This window comes from Phalaenopsis equestris, unplaced genomic scaffold, assembly GCF_001263595.1.
Source record: "Phalaenopsis equestris unplaced genomic scaffold, ASM126359v1 Scaffold000522, whole genome shotgun sequence".
Lineage (NCBI taxonomy): Eukaryota > Viridiplantae > Streptophyta > Magnoliopsida > Asparagales > Orchidaceae > Phalaenopsis > Phalaenopsis equestris.
Genome location: NW_018164962.1, coordinates 1,243,749 through 1,264,107, shown reverse-complemented (window position 1 = coordinate 1,264,107; position 20,359 = coordinate 1,243,749). Strand labels below are relative to the sequence as shown.

Below are 20,359 nucleotides of genomic sequence, written 5' to 3'. Positions count from 1 at the left end.
CTTGCTATCTGATCTTGGGGTTGAACTTTCCTTGTAAAGTGTGGCTGTCATATGGCGTCGTTGCTGTTTCTTCACTTTCAAAGCTAGGCTCTATACATCAAGTGAGGACCAATACAACTGCAGTTGCGCTACATTCTTAATAGACGATCTCAATCATCCAAGATAGCTCACTATTGTGTGCTCCTCTGGTTCCACCAACTCACAATTCAGCATGGGTTGATTAAATTTAACTGTGTACTCCACAAAAGATTCTCTTTGGCTTAATCAATGAAGTTTAATGAATATATCTTACTGGTAATGTAGGTGAGACATTTGCGTTGCAACTCCATTTTTATCGTTAGATCAAGTTGTGAGCTTACTTTTCCCTTCCCATTGTCGAATACATTTCAGGTTTTCCCACCATAAGGGAGGATTCTTCCTGAACTTAATAGCGGCTAGCTTGACCCTTTTGTCAGGTGGAACATCTTTATACTCAAAAACCTGTTTCACTTTCTGAAGGCACTCAATGAACTAGTCCGGATCCATGCGACCATTAAAATCCTACAAGTCAATATTTACTTTAACATCCTGGACTCTCATGATATTCTATGCCAAATTGGTGTGATATGAGTTCATCATTAGAAACTGTTTGATGGAAGGAAATCTCTTCCTCCTTTAGATATTGTGAGTCGTCGTTTTGATTATGGGTGATACCACTGGATTGTCTCCTTTCAAAAGTAGCTAGCTTCTATTGTAGTTGGAGGATTTCGTGTTGCATATCTTACATAGTGTGCTACACCTTGTCGAGCGTTTCTCCTTGGAGGCATGACATATTGTTCTTCCAATGAAAATTTTGATTGAAAAGAAAATTATGATTTAGGGTTAGGGTTAGGTGGATGATTCAAAATTTTTTTTTTGTGGGGGTGATAAGTTGTATGGATAATTGGTCTAGGTGTAGTAATGACAAACCCCTAAAAAAAATTGTTTGTCGATGTCTAATACTAGATGGCCGCTCTAGAGCTTCTAGAAGGTGTTTAGGAAGTGATTTTAGCACCGTGCTGATTGTGGAGTAGTAAGGAAATGATAATATATGAGTTTGACGGTGTTGGGAAGGGGCGAGATGCACAATATGCTGTTGGACATCATATTTGGCGTTGATCGATGGCTATCTCTCCTCAATACAGAGAGGAAGACGATGAAATGGTGTGGTACGGAGGTCAATGAGGTTCCTGCACTTGTTCATGAGCTAAACTAAATCACACGGGATCCTCTTGCAGAATCCTGGAATTGCAGAAATCCCACATTTTGGATCGCGAGATCGGCGAAACATCTAGGAATGCAGCATTTTGTGAAAATGAGATTGTAGATCCCGTGCAGGCGCTCCCTCGTCATAAGGTAATTCAAGAGGAATAAATTTATGCAAAATTTTTAAAATTGTTTGTTTTTCTAATTGAACTTAGAAAGGGAGGTCCTACAAATAAGAATTCGGAAATCCATTTTGGTTAGTTGATGTCCGTGAAGTGCGTGATGTCTACATGATATTTTTTTTATTTTTGGTTTCTCACGTAGATTTAATAAATCTAATTTTAATTGTTTGATAGAAGAAGTTTGGGTCGTATTTTGATCTAGTGCACCCAGCACTGTAAATTGATGTTTGCCATGTCCATAAGAGAATGATTAACTCAGATTAATTGATTAGATTAGATAAAATTTTTGAGGTGCAATAATGCATGAAAAATTTATGTGCATTACTTGCTATAAGTTATATCAAATGAAATCTCATTGGTAGAAACGACATAAGTTTATTATAAGATGGTAAAATCTAATTTTTTTTTTTATTACCTTCTGATAGAATTAGTTTTTATATATCATTGTTGAATCTAGAGCGTTGAAGCTTCTTCTATTTTTGATACTTATCGATACATGAGGCAAGAGGTGGCTTACACTTTAGCAATTTGGGCCGTTCTATACCGCCTCGCTAATTGAGGACCGAGGCTTCGATGCTCTGGATCGTAATTGAGAGCAAGAGAGAAGATAATGCAGGGGAGACTAACAAACTAGACGTGCGTAATTTGCAGTTGAGCAAATGGGAAGGAGGAAGGAGGAAGAACACGATAAGTGTTATGTGCGAGCCACGACAATAACATGAGAAATTAATGTGCGGATCGAAAGCGAATGTGGGCTTGGGTTGAGGCTCGAGCCGATCGCTTGTGAGTGTCTCTTGAGCGCACAAGTGGATTAATGGCAATGAAGGGCATCGTCGAGCAGCTTGAGGGAGGAAGACAAAGCATCGATGTTGGGCTTGTGTGTCTCACGAGCACACGAGCGAGGTAGAAGAGAGCGTAGCTTTTTTAGCTTCCCTGCTCAAAAACTTGATCAGTGAGTGGAATTAACGTCTGTAACTCAAATATTTGTTCCCCGTGTTCTTCACCTGAGTTGAGGCAGCCAAGAGGTAAGTTTTTTATGATAATTTTAGTTATTACTTGTAGTACTCATTTTTGAGCTTTTTTAGGATTAGTAATGGAAATTAGGTATCGATGTATGATTCAATTAAATAATTTAAGTCGATTATGAAATTAAATTACTTTAGTGAAAAAATTGAAGTATTTATATGAAAAATAAAATTTAATTTTACAAGTAATTATTCAAGTTGGAGTAGAGATTGATTGGATATTGAATAAAATTTAATATAAATCATATATATTGATTACAGTTATAATATTTATCGTAAAAAAAGTAACATGTATGCTTAAAATGAAAGATTCTAACCAACAATTAAAATAACATTTTTAATTAAAAATTGGTTAGGCATAACTAAATAATATTTTTAAATTTTATTAGTTTTATGATATTATAGACGTTTAACTATTAGAGACAATGATTAAGGGTGTTTGAAGGTTGGAGGCAAGTACTTCTACTCATAAATTATGGTAATAATATTATATTTCTTCTAAGGGTCTGTTTGAGGCAGCTGCAGCTTATCCAACTTATCTAGATAAGTAGCTTATTCTGATAATCTGCTGATCAACAGCTTCTCCTGATAAGCTGGCCAGCTGTTTGGTTTGTGCGTTTCGAAAATAACTGATGTTGGATAAATGACCATTCTGCCCTTGTTCTGGATAAGTTTTTTAACTGTTTGGTTTGTGCGTTTGAAAAACGACTGATTTGTAGCTTTTTGTGGATAAAAGACGAGTCTGACAGGTGCAGTGTTGCTGTTTACACTGAAACTTTAACGACAATACATCTAACAGTTCAGATGAAAAATATCATTTCATAACAGTACAAAATTATGATAATTTGAATAATTTTATTTAATTATAAAAAATAAGTTAAATTTGTTCTTAAAAAACCCCAGAGGAATTGAGGCTTACAAAAATGTCTTGGGGCATTTACAGACATACTAGACAAATCTTACATATTTACATACATATCACACAAATCTTATTATTTAGTTATTTATTATTTGTGTATTTACATATTTACATACATATCAGACATCTTTTCCATTTTATTAGAGAAGTGTATATGTGCAAAATCCATTTCTCTATCTCTCATGTTATTGTTCATGATGCTTGTTCCACGATCTCAAAGTCCTGTCAATATAGGAGGGTCTATCTAAACTTCTAACACTCCAGATGCTTTTGGATGATATATTTATACCATAATCTAACATTTATAGTGACTTGTTCTAACTTTTGTGATAAATTATTGATCATTTACTTTTCAGCAATGTGATAAATTCTACCAAAATCAAGCCCATGGTATTTAAAGAATCCAGTGCAAGGAGGTCACTGAAAAGCAGTCAGGTGCACAGATTCAAGGATTTAACCGAACCTGGATTGAGCTTATTAGAGCAATTAAGCTTTGGAAATCAAATAGAGCAAGAACTGCCATGGAAATCAAATAGAGCAATTAAGCTTTGTCATTGATTGTATACTATTTGGTGCAAAGAATGAGATTCATATCGTAAGATAGATTATCAAAGACACCCTCAGATTACATTGTAATCTCCAGTATCTGAAATTTTTTTATCTGAGTTTTTGCAGAAAGCCTGAGAAACTTCAAAATTTAAATGTAAATTCGGGGGGTGCTGGAAGACCTCCATTCGTCTCCACTTTTGTCCTTGCCAACAAAAGCAAGGCCAGACCTTTCAAGTTGCATAATCATGTCAGGATTGACTTGCAGTTTAAAATCATATAGGAGGCTGTTATGGGCATTTTGAGGTTACAATGCTCTGTTCACGATTTTTTGAATCCAATATACTAGGGAGAACCATATAGGAGGCTGGATCCATGTAGCAGGCATCAGTTAGGCACAAAATGTTTCCATGCCTTCCTCAGCTGCTAAATAGTTCTTTTACCTTATAAAGAGAGGCATGAATCAGCAATAACAAGGGTGGTTGATCAACTTTAGCACCAACAGATCTTGCTCTTCTTAAACCAAAAGTTTCAAATTATGCAACAACTAAAAGCACATCGAGACTTAACATAAGTAGTAGCACTAGATATGAAAACACAAATTCAATTGATTGCCTCAAACACATTGCCCAGCACCATGATATCCCAACAAAAACAGACTGGAAACAGTATAAGAAGAACTTCAACACACACACACACTCACACACAAAATATAATAATAATAATAATAATAATACTCACACACAAATAATAATAATAATAATAATAATAATAATAATGGAACAAACCTCATATATATATATCTGTGCCTTTCATCAACAAAATTTACATTCCCATATCTGTTAATTAAAAAAAATGTTGTAGAATATATAGAAATAAAGGACAAGCAAATTTATTGATAATGCAGAAGACGAATGGATTGAAGGATCTCAAAGTTGGGCAGATTTGCTGTTTTTAACCTGGAAGTAAGTCCTTCTAGACCCAAGCCTCATCGTACCACCCACTAGTGTTGTTGAAACCTGCATTAGAGCAATCACAATTGAAAGGGGGGAAAAATATTAGTTAATACGAAGAGCAGAGATCCTTAGACGAAGCTGAAGAAATAATGCAGAATTGGCCCGTCTTACTCATCGGAAGCGAGAGAAGTGGAGGCTAGAAGCGTGAGGAAGGAGAAGAGTAGAAGGGATTTACCTTGATCTCAAAGATGTCTCCTCATTGCAGCTATCGCTCGTGGAATGGTAGAGACCGGAGAGAGTCGGCATGAAGGTTTATGCTGTAAATCAGTGAACAACAGTGGGTTGGCAGTCAGTGTTCGCCGATGGGAACCCTTGCAAGTTGTGAGGCGAGGCGGGGCGGCGAGATGAGTTGCGCAATAGGGCAGAGGGCGTCAAGGGCAGCGGGGTAAAAAGCAGCGAGCTGATGCGGGCCGCTGGGTTAATTCCGCGGCCGCGTTTAGTCGTTAAACCAAAACGACATATATTCAGTCGCAGGACAAACAAGTGAAACAAACATTTGAAAACGCCGCCCGCACAAATAAGTCAACCCCAAACGGGCCCTCAATCACTCGCATTACAATGTCATTTGCCTAAATACTTTGTACTACAAGTATGATATGACTATCATATCATATTAGTTAAATTGATCATATAGAATTGAATGTCAAGGCTTTGCATGGTTACACTTTTTTATTACAGATGCATATTACAAATAGAAGATATTGAATGACGAGTATAATGCGAGTAAAGTGTTTATAGTATGTTTGCTTGTGCATGTTAACTGATGCAGTTTACCGCCTATGATACTAGTTAGGAACACTGTGATACTTGCGCGCGTAAATAAAATAATATTATTTATATTGATTTACCTTTATTGGTATAAATTTTAGATGTCATTCCCACGAGGTATGGTTACATTTTTTTATTACATTTGCATATTTTAAATTAAAGATATTGAATGATGAGTATTATGCAAGTAAAGTGCTTATAATATGCTTGCTTATGCATGTTGACTGATGGAGTTCACCCCCTATGGTACTAATTAGGGAGGCTATGATACTTGTGCATGTAAATTGAATAGTATTATTTATCTTGCTTTACCTTTATTGGTACAAGTTTCAGATGTCATTTATATGACGTATGGTTGCAATTTTTTATTACAGATGTATATTATAAATTAAAGATATTGAATGATGAGTATAATGTAAGTAAAGTGCTTTTAGTATTTTTGCTTGTGCATGTTGATTGATGGAGTTCATTCCCTATGATATTAGTTAGGGATGCTATGATACTTGTGCACATAAATTGGATAATATTATTGACATTGATTTACTTTTGTTGGTATAAGTTCTAGACGTCATTCCTACGACTTGTGTGTGTGTAATGATATTGATTGATAATTGATAAAGTGCTACACATTAAACATTTCTAACTATCTTGAAAGAACATATTTGAAAATGTAAAATTATCAAATATTTTATATTGGTTTATTGTATGTATTGTTTTCCTTTTTTTATACTTTAGAAGTAAGAGTGCCCACTGACTATTGTGGCTCACTATATTTTAAGTTAATATTTTAGGTTTAATTGTTTGATTAGAAGATGAATTATGGAGTAGAAAATGTTTATACAAAATGTGGACAGCCCGAACTATGGTAAACATAACTTTCTTAATTTAATTTCTTTTATGTAGTGACTTTTTAAAGTATTTGTGGATGATTAATTGTTAGTGATAGAAAATGAAACTAAAAAAATTATATATATATATATATATATTTAAGTTTAAATTAACTCTAATTAAGCTTTTATTTTAATTCAGACAATTGAATGCACCATAGATTTTAGAAGAGGGAAATCTTGTAGGAAATTTAGAATTACTCCTTGCCATAACTATGAACATGAATGTCTTGACCCAAACGATGGCGGCGATGATGCAACCAATTTAACAGTTCATATCGCAATCCAGTGGGTGTTGTGGGTAAACACTCAAAGATATTTCAAGATTTGCATTTACCTTTGTTTAAGGGAATTGCAGATTCGATTGGGGTCAAGAACTGACTGATGCAGATAGAAAAAGTACTAGACACGGCGTACCCGGATGAAAGAAGAGCATCTCAACTACTTCTATGTTGGATAGAGAAGCCGAAAGGTTGTGGCATGAACAACGTCATGACAGATTAGGGGACATACCCAACATGATGGTAAATTAGGAGGATTTTGTGGAGCTTTTCAGAAAGTGTTTCTTGCCTTTTTTTGCTCGTAGACAGATGTAGGATAAGTTAATCAATTTGGTGGAAGGAGAGAAGATAATTATGCAGTTTGAAGCGAAATTCATTTCACTGTAGAGTTTTACACCACAGCTTATATCCACTGCAAAAGAAAAATGTTACTTTTTTTTTTCTAGATTGAAGCATTCGATCAGACGGTTTTTGGTGCCTTTGGGAATCAATGATTACTCAGTATTTGTGGAGCGAGTCAGACAAATGGAGATTGATTATCAGCATACTCAAAAACACAATGAGATCCATATGAGGAAGAGTATGGATGAAGAAGAGCATGTGGTTCAACCATTGGGATCCAATGGGAAGAAACAAATGTGTTAATGCAAAATAGTTAAGAAGAACAAAAGGGTAGACCAAGAGTACATGGATAGAAATTTTACAAAAAAAAACTAGCATAATTTAGAGTTTTCTCTTGATGCAATCAATGAGAGTGAATGAAGAAAAAAGATGATACATAATGAAAGCCCTAATAGGTTGGATAAAGCTAAATGATGACGACGAAGGTAGGGAAATTCACACTACTTTTAATTCATTTGGTTTACAAGAGTTCCTTAAAATAAACACGAGTAATTGCTCAAGGAGAGTTCGTGCATTCATTTTTTGGGATTAGTACGACTCTTTGGCCATATTAGCACTTTTGTAGATGCTGAAGCCTTTGAGAGCTCCTTTTATGAAACTTTATAAATGGTATGCTTATGAAGTTCCTATTTGTCATTCGTAGCATAATTATTGTTATAAATATCAGCATTTTGAAAATCGGACCAGCCGGTCGGACTGATCGAACCGTGAACCAAGTGTGGTATTGGTCCAGACACAAGTAAAAACCTGTTTTGAAATGAATCAAAGTCGAACCGTTCTAACCGCAGGTCCAGCCGAAATCCGCTTGAACCGTTCGAGTCGTCCGGTTTCCTCATCCGTGCTTCGGAGTTTCCAATGGAGAAGACGATGGTCTTGATCTGACCAAGGTTGTGCATGGGGAGTTTCCAATGGAGAAGAAAGATATTGGAGACTGAGCCAATGAGGGGAAGAAATTAAAAATGGAGTTTTGAGAAAGGAAATGATTAGACAGTAGGTAAAAAATTAATTATTTTTAAAATTTAAATGTTTTTTTAAAATTATTATGATAGAATCTTATATTTCATATTTATATTTTTAAAAATTAATTATTGTTAAATTTTAAAATATATGCTAAAATTATTATAATATTAGTAATTTAAAAAGTATGTATTTATTATATCATATTTAAATAAATTTATAATTTATCTCCGGTTCAACCGCGGTTCAACTCTTGAACCTTTAACCTCTCCTTTTATCGGCTCAATGTCCGGTCCGGTTTTTAGAACCTTGATAAATATTATGAAATTCGATCTATTCATTGCGTTAAACTTTGTCATTCAATTACTAGCTGCTGTTTAAGTAAGGTCTGTCTTTACTATTTATTTTCTGTTTGTTAGGGTTCTGGAAAATCTACATTAATTATGGCTATTGCTAAACATCTGGAAGAGCATGAAGAAATCTTAGCCCATGTGTATGTTATGAAATTTGATCGCTCTTTGCATTTTATTAATTTATTTTGTGCGTTATAATTTGTTTTTTTGATGATCAGTGAAATAGCTAATAAATTCTTGATTGCAGAATATTTATTAGCTGCTCAAAACTTGCTCTTGAGAAGGGTCAGACAATTCGTCAAGCAATTGCAGATTATGTTTCTGAAGCTCTACTTCATTCTCCCGCCATTGTTGTTTTTGATGATATCGATTATATTATTACATTATCACCTGATTCTGAGGGATCACAGACTCTCAATTCTGTCACTTCTTTGACAAATTTTTTGATAGATATTATGGATGAGTACAGGGTAAGGAGTTTACTTGAATTTTCCATTAGTTAGCTTTGATAGGATTTGATTTTACCCAAGTGTTTGCTAGCAAAAAAATCTCCCCACGTTTACTTTTGTTTCCTTATTTATTTTCTTAAATTCATGTGTTTTTCATTCTAATTAGGAAAATTGTCAGAACTTCTGTGGTTATGGCTGCATCGCTTTTGTGGCTTCTGCTCAGTCTCTTGGAAAACTGCCTCACTCATTAACATCTTCAGGTTGATCCTTGTGCTCTCATGGTTCCTCTTCTAGACCTTTCTAGTTTCTTTTGTCTCTTTGATTAATAACTAAATTACACTCGTATTTCAGGTAGGTTTGATTTCCATGTAGAACTGCCTGCTCCTGCTGTATCAGAAAGAGGAGCTATACTGAAGCATGAAATCCTGAAACGTGGTTTACATTGTTCGGAGGATATTATTTCTGAGGTTTCTTCCAAATGTGATGGTTTTGATGCATATGACTTGGTATTCTTTGCTCCCATCTAATATTTAGTGAATTATGCCGCTTAATGTTATTCATTTTTGTTGTTAGATTCTTTCTAAGAGTTCTTTTTGATTCAGCTGAAAAAGGTACCTAGGCACCATTATCATTGATCAGTTTTTCTTATATGTTGTCGCCAACAATGATTTCAAGATTTATCTTTATTTTCAAGTTTTTTCTTTCATTATTTAGAAGGGCTAATTAGATACAGTACCCAAAACATTCATATTTACAAATCAAGCATCCAGGTGATTTTTTGAACTATCAAACCAATGCATTTACACGGGTCAAGATCTAACCATTGAGAATTTTATGAAAATGAAAAACAGGGGTTGAGCTTTTATCATGAATTTTGATATTTGAGTGAGGATTTGAAAATAGATGAAAGAGGGTGGATGACTTGTAAATAACAATGTTTCGGGTGCTCTATATGTAACTATTTATAATTGTGCAATTAAATATGTTCCTTGAAACTAAAGTCTCATACAAGGAGGAAGCGTACTTTATTTCAAATTTTTATGCGGTGGGCCTTTTTTATTTAACAGCCCCGTTCCCAGTTCGCCTTTTTTTTATTGAAACAGAAAACCTAATTTTGCTCTAGTTAACATTATAAATTAAACCCTAGACCTCGAAAAAAAAAAAAAAACGTCAAGTTGAACAACATTGCACAACTCTGTTGTGAAACCATTGCCAGGGTAACTGCTAAGGAGAAACTCCTCGACATTGTTGTGCTGCAGAAATATGAAGTTGCTGTTGTAGTTCCATTCCTTCTCTATTATTCTTTTCGTATCGTTTGATACTATGCTTCTTTTCTCTCTCTTTTTATTTATTTCCTCTATTCTTTATTTTCTCTCTTTTCAATTCTTTATTGTAGGTAAGTTTTTAAGTTCTTTTTATTTTGGTTATTTGAAATTAACGAGAACTTCTGAAAAAGTTCAGTGGAAAATGTGGGTACAATAAAGAAGACCGATCGTGAAAACATAGTATAAGTGCAATTTTTTTGTATTAAAAAATTTATTTGAAATGCAAATATTATGAGAAAGAAGTTAAATGATGTTTGGATTGATCCGAGCCGTCGCATTTTGACTTAAAATTTAACTATTATCTCAAAATCATAATTGAAATAATTTTTATTTAATATTCTAATAATTTTTTGAATTCAAAGTATGAAGGAGCATAATACTATAAATTCTAAACCAATAGTAATTACTTTGCTTTGGTGTTGTCTCGTTTTCAGTACTCAACCTCTTTTCTTTCACTTATTTAAACCTGAATTATTTAAATAAGCACCGATAGTAAGTTATCATGACTTATTGGGATAATTACAACCCCAAATCACAATAACTCAAGAAAAAGAAATATCAGTTAAGCTCGTCTTTAATTCAAGCTATGAAAGTTATCATAACATTTGTTGAATATGGCCATAAATATTATTAATTATTAAAACAAAGTATGAGGATATGATCATAATATTTATTATTTCATTTAAGTGTCTAATGAACTTATCATATCTTAAAGTTCTTTTTTCTTTATTTTTGTACATATGTCTTAGGAGCACTTTATAAATTTAAATAATTCACCCGTAGCCAATATGTGATCCGTTGACATAGTAGGGCGTCAAATAACTGTACTATTTTCTTAGATGAAAAAGGCTCCAACTCATCTCTGATTGATTCATGCCTCCTCGACACAGTGTGGCATGGTTCTTATTTGTAGTATTGTTTGAGATGACAAAAAAATCATCATTGTGTGTGGGTATATTAGCGTGTGGGTATATTAGCGTCCTTAGCTGATACCATGAGAGGGTGAACTTCTTTCGATATGCGTATGCAAGTATTTCTATATCCAATATTTTATATTCTTCATAGCATGCATTATTTTTTTGTTAGAAACTATATATTTTTTATGAGTGATTACATGTTTTTTTAATGAGGATCTAAATGTTATATTCTGCTAATCTAATGGCATCTAAATATCGGGTTATGATATTCTAATATATTTTAAGGAAATTATTGTATAAATATTTATAAAGTAATACTGACATGCTGTTTTAATCTTAACAATATGACAAATTAGTTCAACATAGAACGTAAGAGCGGAAATCATAAATATAAAGAAATTAGTTCATAAATATATTTGTTAAATGAATTAGGTTTTAGAAACAACAATCAGGACTCTGATTTAGAAATGTAATGTACAATTTCTATTGTTAATCTTTCTTTATTTCTGGAGTATTCACTCCAATAAGTCAAAACCCAAATTCATATATAAGGCACATATTCAATACAGAACAATACAGATTATTTAAAATTTAATCTTATTTTAATTTTTTTTAAAGAATTATTATTATGATCATAAATTTTTACATTTATATTTAATATAATTAGTACCTTCATTAAATTAAAATTACTGTTTTTCTTATATTCTTTTTTCACTAACTTGTTTAATCAGAACCATATTAATTTTAAAGACTCTTATGTATGAGAATTTATTGATAGTATATATTAGTTTAAGCTGGAAATGGTAAATCAGTACAAAAACCTTCTACTTAAGTATTTATTTAAGAAGTTAAAGAATAATTTATATTTAAGTTAATTCAATTCCCAATTTGAGTATGCACAATTCACATAATCTTTTTCACTTGTTATTAAATTTGCTAAAGTTAAACAAATTTTCATACAACAATTAATAATAATCTAAATTTATTATATTACAATTAAATCTCATATATGCTATCTTCTAATCAATACTAATATCCAAAAATGACAAAAAATTTATCTTTAATACTAATTTCTTGTAAGTCTCTAAAGTAAGTTTGCCAAGAGTTCTTTCACCTATATAGATATTTATTCAATTAAAATAAATTCCAATTATGAAGATGATGTTTTCATAATTATCTTTAAAATAAATTCCAATAACTTTAAAACGACTTCTGCAAGTGTAAAAATTGCATATAGTTGGTTATGCTTAGGACTGTTAAAAAAACTCGTTGTTCGCGAAGAGCTCATGTTAGACTTGTTAAGTAGCTCATGTTTGAATCATTTGTTAAGTAAATGAGTTGAACACTAACAAATTTTTGCTTCATATAAAGAAATTGTATACATTATTTTTATAATAATATATTATATATATTCATATCTAAGTTTAATTCATAACAGTTTGTGTTGTCATGTGGTTCTGCGATTTCTACTACACAGAAACGGTGCAGGTTCAAATCCAACACTCTACATATATATTTTTTTTGAATTAATTTAAATGAGTAAATTTCAAGCTGAATATGATAAAAAATATTTAAATCGACCAGAACACGAGCACACTGTTCATGAGCAATTTAGAACACTAGTAGAATTCGAACAAGTTGAATAGAAGCCAAGCTTGAGCTTGCTCAAGCATGCCTCGTTTAAAACCCTAGTTATGCTTTGATTATGTTTTCATAATTATCTTCTTTACCCCATCGAACTAGAGCTATGCTATATTCAACTCTATATTTAATCTTCTCATTATGAAAAAAGCTAGGATATATTGTACTTGATGATTAACTTTATATGTGGTGTTGCGTTGACGTGGGAGCGTCCTGTAATCTTGTTTCGAAAATATTTCACGTTCCCACAGGTAGCAAGCCTTGCAATTTCATATTCGTGGAATGGGGGAGTTTTTGCATTCAACAACCGACCGTTTTTTTATTTTAGCCTGAGTTTTTTTCATATGCTGATTTCTATCTTTTCTTTCTTATTTCTAGTTAGGTATTTTCTATTGCGAGATTTTTTATATATATTTTTTTCTATTTCGAGAGGACTTTTTGCTTCTGTTTGTGTGTTTAGAGATTGTATCTCTAGTTTCTATGGAGTACTATTTCATTTTTTTTTTGTAAGTGACGTGTCTATAGCTTGTATGGGAACAAGTTGTGAACTTCCTTAACATTTGTACCATGTCATTTCATCGACCGTCTCGCCTTTTCAGCCAGGATGGCGTCGAATGTCGTCTACCCCTCCGAATATCGTTAATTACTCATATTTTGAATCCTTTACTATTCCTCTACTACCTCCTTCATCAACTAGCTCCTTAAACACCTTCTAGAAGCCCTAAAATAGTATCTTCTATTATCAAAATCCAATAAATTATAATTTTTTTTTATTTATTCTTCTTATTCCTAAACCAAGAATCCCATACAGCACTTGCACGAACAAATTTTTTTTTTTGCATTATCCACTTAGCCCTAACCTAAATCATATCTTTTTTTTGGCCAAATTTCTATTGGAAGAACGAGACGTCATACTGGTGAGATGTCCAATAACTTATTATAGAGGATATGTAGGGGGAAATCTTCTAAGTGCAATAAAAGGCTTGTCGTCTATGAGAGAATATAATCCAGTGATGACACCCATGGCCACAACAATGACTCACCAAATGAGGGGAGAAAGTGATTCCTTTCCTCTATGTAATTTCCGGTGATGAAGAACCAGCATCCAAATGATTTGGCATTGAATTTCAGAGAAACAAAGATTTTGGAGTGACGTGATCGCTTGGATTAGCGCCCGAAATTGAGCGCAGAACAACGCCAAAAATTGAGCGCAGAACAGTGCCCCAGTGGGGGGCGCTTCAAAACAGCGGGGCCGAAGCCCCATGAAAGCACGCGAAGCGGAGCGGGGACCCGCGGTTTCGTGAAGGCCGGAGAATTGTTGATAGGGAGGGAAATCGTGAATTCTCGTGATCTAGCTAGGCTATTCACACCGGATTTTTTCTTGGAAGTGTTTTCTGGATTCTTCTTAGTTTCCCACCTTTCCTTTTTGCTTAGAAGTTTCCTTTTAGCCTATAAATTGTTGTACTAGGTATGTAGGGAGTCAGTTCTGAGTGTGTTTAATTTTAGACCTTCTGTGTTGAGTTTCTTTCTCTTTTGTGGGTTGTGTCCGAGGAGGTGGTGGTGCTCTGACTGTATCCCTTCCGAGGTGGTCATTGCATCTTCCCCTTTTATCTTCCCAAACCCGCCCCTTTCATTCTCCTTAGCTGCTGGCCACTACAAGCTTCTCCCAAACTACCACACAACCACTACCGACCATCTACAACCTTTCCCACTTGCTGCCCCTAAAGTTTCACATTTTCCTCTCGCTACTACCAGCACTCTGTTGCTGTCACCACCCCTGCCAGCCATCCCGATCCATCTCGCCGATCACCACCCATTGGAATAAATATAAAGGTGTGCTTGTGTCATTTTGTGTGTTATTATTTTCGTTCGAGTTATGATGTAACCCTATTTTAATATTAATGAAAGTTTACTTTTTGTGTTTCCCCTATTTCCCCTACTAGTTTCGATATCATGAAATGAAGTTTGACTTGCTCGATTTTGACTGTTACATGGTTTTGGATGAGTTTTTAGAGTGGCTCCAAACATTAGAGCACATTTTTTTAATACATAAACGTTCCCCAGAACAAGATAGTTATATTGACGACTATCAAGCTTAGGAAAAATATTTTTGTGGTATGAGAGTTTGAAGCGTATTCGGCAGAGCAAAGTGAAGAGTATGATCACCACTTGGTTTAAGATGAAAAGGAAAATGCAACAAAAATACCTTTTCTTCATCATCAACAAGTTATGTTTATAAAACTCCACCCGTGCCAGAGAGATTCTTCTATGGAGTATACAACTGAATTAGATCAACTCATGCTGAAATTTGAATTTGTAGAAGCAGAGGAGCACATAGTAGCGAGATGTTTTGGAGTACTGAGATTATCTGTTAGTAATGTACTGCAACTGCAGCTAAGTTGGTCTCTATTTGATGTGAAAACACTAGTTTGAATGTAAAAAATAGCAATGTCACCAGATGACCGCCTTACCTTATAGAGTTCAACTCCAGAATCAGACAATAAGAGTACACTTAGTGGAACACTCGAGATGATCCCGTTTAAGAAAAACTAATTTAGAGTGGAGAAAAGGTGGATACCACAAGCACTCCAAAATCTCTCTCAGCCAAGAAGTGCTTCAAGTGCCATAATTTTGGATATATTACATAAGATTACCCAAATAAGATGATGATATTTTTCACTAAGCAGAGAACAATTAAAGAAATAAATAGTGACCTTAGGAGAAAATTAAGATATCAAGGAGTAGGGCCTTCCAGTCGATGAGGAGAGATATTGGTGATTCAAGTTGAGCTTCTGAGAGAGACTCCGACACGACTAATAATGATTGTCCTAGAAGGCGTGAGTTTGAGGAGCCAATATCAAAAATGGGGTAGCTCCTTTTGAAGGAATTGTTGGATGCCCTTACAGACAGTTTATCTTTTGGGTTCCCGCCATCGGAGTGATCCAACATGCTATACATTTTATTCTATATTTGGTTCCTCTAAACACTTGTTTATCAGACGTGCCTAGTAGAGTATGAGGAGTGGGAAAAACATGTTACAAATTTAATGGCTTGAGATCTGGTTCATGAGAATACCTATCTTTGTACTGTTTCAGTTCTAGCTGTTCCAAAAATAGATTGTTGTTTATTCTATTATAATAAACTTTGGAATGACGTATATGTTTCAAAGTTGTTGGGATGGACATGAGCATAGATTTTAAAGTGATGTTGCCTCAGAAATACTAATAAATTATATGCAGAATGAGCAAGTTCTGCCCCGTCTGCATTTAAAAATCGACCATTTTCTAATTTCAGCTTGGATTTTTTTCCTTTTTTGATTATTTTTCCAATTTTTCTTATTTTTAATTGGGTATTTTCTATGGCGAGACTATTTATATGTTTTATTTTCTGTTTGGGAGTATTTTTAGTTTGTTTGTGTTTAGAGATTGTATCTCTGGTTTCTAGCGTAAGGAGTGTTGTATCCTTTTTCATTTGCAAGTGATGTGTATGTAGCTTGTATATGAGTAGGTGGTGAATCTCCTAGACATCCGTACTACTCCATTGTGTCGTCCATCTCATTGTTTTCAGCCAAGACAGCCTTCAAATGTTATTTATCCCCCTCCAAATATCATCAATCCTCCCTATCAAATCTGCTTCCTAAACACCTTCTTTGAGCCCTAAAACGGTATCACACATATTCATTTTTTAAGGCTCAATAAACATTTCAAAGATATAATGTGAAGAACTCAGCAATACTGCAAACATGATGCGTATAAAAAATACCTGCTGTTCTTTTTCATCATTGCTTCTTGATGATAGTGGCAGTAGCTTTATGCATTGGGTACTCCTTAATGATTTTTTGCAGGAAATTTTGGTCGACCGTGCAGTGCATGCTGCTATTAGTCATTCTTTAACTTTCCATGATAAGGAACCTGAGAAGCCTTCTTTGGTAAAGAATGATTTTTCACAAGCAATGCATGGCTTTGTTCCAGTTGCCATGCGTGGGCTAACAAGAGCTGGTTTTGATGGTGGTCGCAATGGGTGGGATGATATTGGTGGACTTAGCCATGTCCGAAATGCCATTCAAGAGGTATCTAAATCTTATCACCCTTTCTATCCTTATTGAATTCCATATGGTAAATATATTTTAGAGAAGCAGATCATAACTGATGAGTAATTTTTTGTGCTGTCGTTTTTTTTTGGATTTTTATGGAAACCTAAATTTTGAATTTTGTCAGCAAGTAGTAAATAATTTTTAACCATTGGAAAATAGATGTCTTGAATGAAATTCATATTCAGGATTTCAGAAAATCTTGGAAGTGCTTATTTATTTTTTTATTTTTATTTTTTGAAGTTCTCCATCCTCATCGCCATGTTGTTTACTTCAAGTTTCCAAGCTCTCTTTTGTTTTATGAGTGCTTTCTAAGCAAAAGTGCAACGAAGAGGAAAGTAAGAGTAAATTTATTATAAGAACTTTGTTTCATTAGTTTAATTGTTTTGGATGCATTTGCACATATGGGAGAGGAATGAATAAGACAGAGGAGGCAAGTAGCATGTTTTTGGTGGCCTAATTTTTCTCTTAAGCCAACAATGATTTAAGCATCATCATCATTGTCTTTATCTTAACTATTTGGAGTCGGCTTTCATTCATTTTTGTTGAGTGCCGCCATTTAACTTTTTGCATATCATTTTAATATTTTCTATTTTTTTAACCTTTAGCAGGCTTCTTTTTGCCCAATATTTTACACTAATTTTATCTACTTTTCTAATGGCACATTTTACATCTTAAATTGCACATGTTAAAACTATTTTAGTCCAGTTTCAATTACCTTGTTTTCAATAATTCACTCCAATCTTTCCTCAAATATAATCATTGTTTAATTCATCTTTCCTTGTAAGCAAATCAGATAAATATCACATATTAGCCTTGTGCACTCTTTTCTAAATTGATTTAGAGACCACATTTTTTACACCAGATGAACCTGTGATTTGTCGGTTTTTGCTTGGAACTTTCTGTAAGAATTTAGTGATTTGGGAATCTGTTAAGTGCCTTTTGTAAACTACTTTTTTGGACTTTTAAACTTTGATAAGGTCATTGCATCTCATAATATATATCCTGGAATAAATGTATCAAGAAAAGATTAAGTATGACTTTCATTGAGTGGAGTATGCTTGATGATATATGTTATAGTTGTTTTATATGCAAAAGAAATATAAATTATTGGAACCTCATTGCTTACCTCAATAGGGAACAATGTAGAAAAAAGATTCATGTAGCTGGCCCCACTTAGTGGGATAAAGACTTGTTGTTGTTGGAACCTCATTGCTCACAAACTTACAACGGCCAAGTATAACCAACTTCAAACCAGCCACACGACAGAATATATAGAAAAAGTACTATAAATTCGGGAAGTAGCATGTTATTTTATGGATAGTCAGGGCATGGTTCCACATGTAATTTCCTTATGCAAACCCCCCAGTCCAATCTATAGGTGCTATTGATGTACTTTGCGGCAAAAAGTTCATGACTTATGCTATCATTAGTTTTTTAATAATCGGATATGTTTGTAACAAATATCTTATTTATTTGAAGCTATAAATTGTGAATTTTAATAATTTCTATTTCTGTCTGCAATATTTAACTCATCTTAATTTTGGATGGCAGATTGTTGAATTGCCTTCCAAGTTCCCAAGTATCTTTGCTCATTCACCTTTGAGGATGAGATCAAATGTGCTATTGTATGGGCCTCCTGGTTGTGGAAAAACACACATTATAGGTGCTGCGGCAGTTGCTTGCTCTCTTAGATTTATCTCTATTAAGGGGCCTGAGCTACTCAACAAATACATTGGTGCTTCGGAGCAAGCGGTAAGTTAGCTGAATATTTCTTCTTCTGCAGCAATGTAACTCTATGCTAAATCCTCTTGTAATGTCTTCAGTTCTAGGTAGAAAAGTAAGCTATAAATTAAAGCAAAAAAATGTTGATAAATTAATGCAAAATAATGGTTGTACGTGATAGTTTATTGGGTCACTTCTCTGTTTTGCTCAGAGATTTTATAATGTATAATTTATGATTGTATTAATTATTGTGGGAAACATAATAAGATATACAATGAAGTTTTAAGAGAGCGCAATGGAGAAAAAGCTTGAAAATATTTTGTTGATATTAGCATTTCAATTTGGTTTGTGCTAGGATGGTCTTCCATGAAAAGGATCCTTGTGCCACCAAAATGAATAAAAAAGTATGCAAAGAAAATAAATGATATTTATATGTTTTTTTATTAATTTATAGAAGCGCATGATATATGGTATTGGGAAAATTGATTTGGGGCATCAAGGAAAGTGTGTTAAAAGGTTATTATTAAGTGTTTAAAGATATGTATGATGGGGGCATCGACTAGTGTTAGAAGTAGTTATTTTGGTTTTGATCTCTATTTTGAAATCACAATTTGCTATCTTGGCTTAGGTTTGTTAACTTTCTTGTAAGGGGGTCGTTTTCAATGTCTCTAGGAGTGCTTGAGGCCCTGCACTTCACCCTCTGTGTCGATAGACCCTATGTGTCATCAGGAGGCCACAAAATGGATTTGATAGCGAATTTTATATGTTTTGTTGGTTTCTGCCCATGGATGGGCATGCATGATGACACACATGCCCATATATTACCACACATGGTGACACACATTCTTGTGCATAAGTGGGGCCCATCAAACAAAAGAAGAAGGTACCTTTTTTTTTCTGCATTATCTATACTCTGATTGCATGCCCAAACATTTCCTATAATGAAGAGGTGAAGGAAAAGAAGTGTTTTAGAAAATTTTGAAAATCTTGCAGTTAAATTTTAGAAAGATGTACTTTGGCTAGTGCGATGTTTGTTATATTGTGGTGATACTCCTCATTTTTTCATTGCCTAATTCATTGGCTTCTGAGGATATGCTTATTGTTCGCATTTATAGTCAAGATTGGTTGGAACTAGTCATACATGCCTTTCTTATTATGTTGATGTGGTCATCTCATGCTATTACTATGCTGGTACTAGGTTGTGATTATCTCTTGACTATGTATGTTCACCTTTCCTGTTACAGGTTAGATGAACTAAGAAATTATGTCTGTCTTGAGTAGTTTGGATCTCAAAAAAACCTATTGCCAACTTTTCGGGGGTGCATACGATGACAATAATCTCATTATTTATGTTGTATTGCCTATGTTTTCCATTCTTGGGGGGTGTTTGGCTGCAAGTCAGATTTAAGTTAAATAAGATTTAATAAATATGGTAAATCCGGATTTATCAAATCTAAACATTACTAAACTCGAAATAATGTTTGGTTCAATTAAGATTAGATCCAACTAAATTCATTTGATGTGTTTGGGATAAATCTATCTAAGCTATTTTTTTCCCAAGCTAAATCCGTTAAATTGAACTAATAAATAGATTTACTAAATTCAAATTTCATAAAAAAAATGAGCAAAAATTGGATTTAACTTAACGATGG

The 20,359-nt window shown here is 33.8% G+C and overlaps 1 protein-coding gene across 3 annotated transcripts in view; it reads left to right on the top strand.

The window, feature by feature from the left end:
* Positions 1–20,359, top strand: part of LOC110028741 (peroxisome biogenesis protein 1) — a 61,789-nt gene that overhangs the window by 19,973 nt on the left and 21,457 nt on the right. The window contains exons 7-13 of one of the 3 annotated variants that reach the window (XR_002294452.1): positions 8,627–8,700; positions 8,808–9,030; positions 9,176–9,269; positions 9,361–9,515; positions 16,737–16,961; positions 18,537–18,737; positions 19,380–19,590. Coding sequence is in view for 2 of the 3 variants with exons in the window: in XM_020730719.1 (XP_020586378.1) it covers positions 8,627–8,700; positions 8,808–9,030; positions 9,176–9,269; positions 9,361–9,515; positions 16,737–16,961; positions 18,537–18,737; positions 19,336–19,344 (981 nt within the window). In the remaining variant the exon portion in view is untranslated. Of the gene's footprint in view, positions 1–8,626; positions 8,701–8,807; positions 9,031–9,175; positions 9,270–9,360; positions 9,516–16,736; positions 16,962–18,536; positions 18,738–19,335; positions 19,591–20,359 lie in introns of those variants that run through there. The other 2 variants (XM_020730719.1, XM_020730718.1) reach the window with 2 other exon arrangements.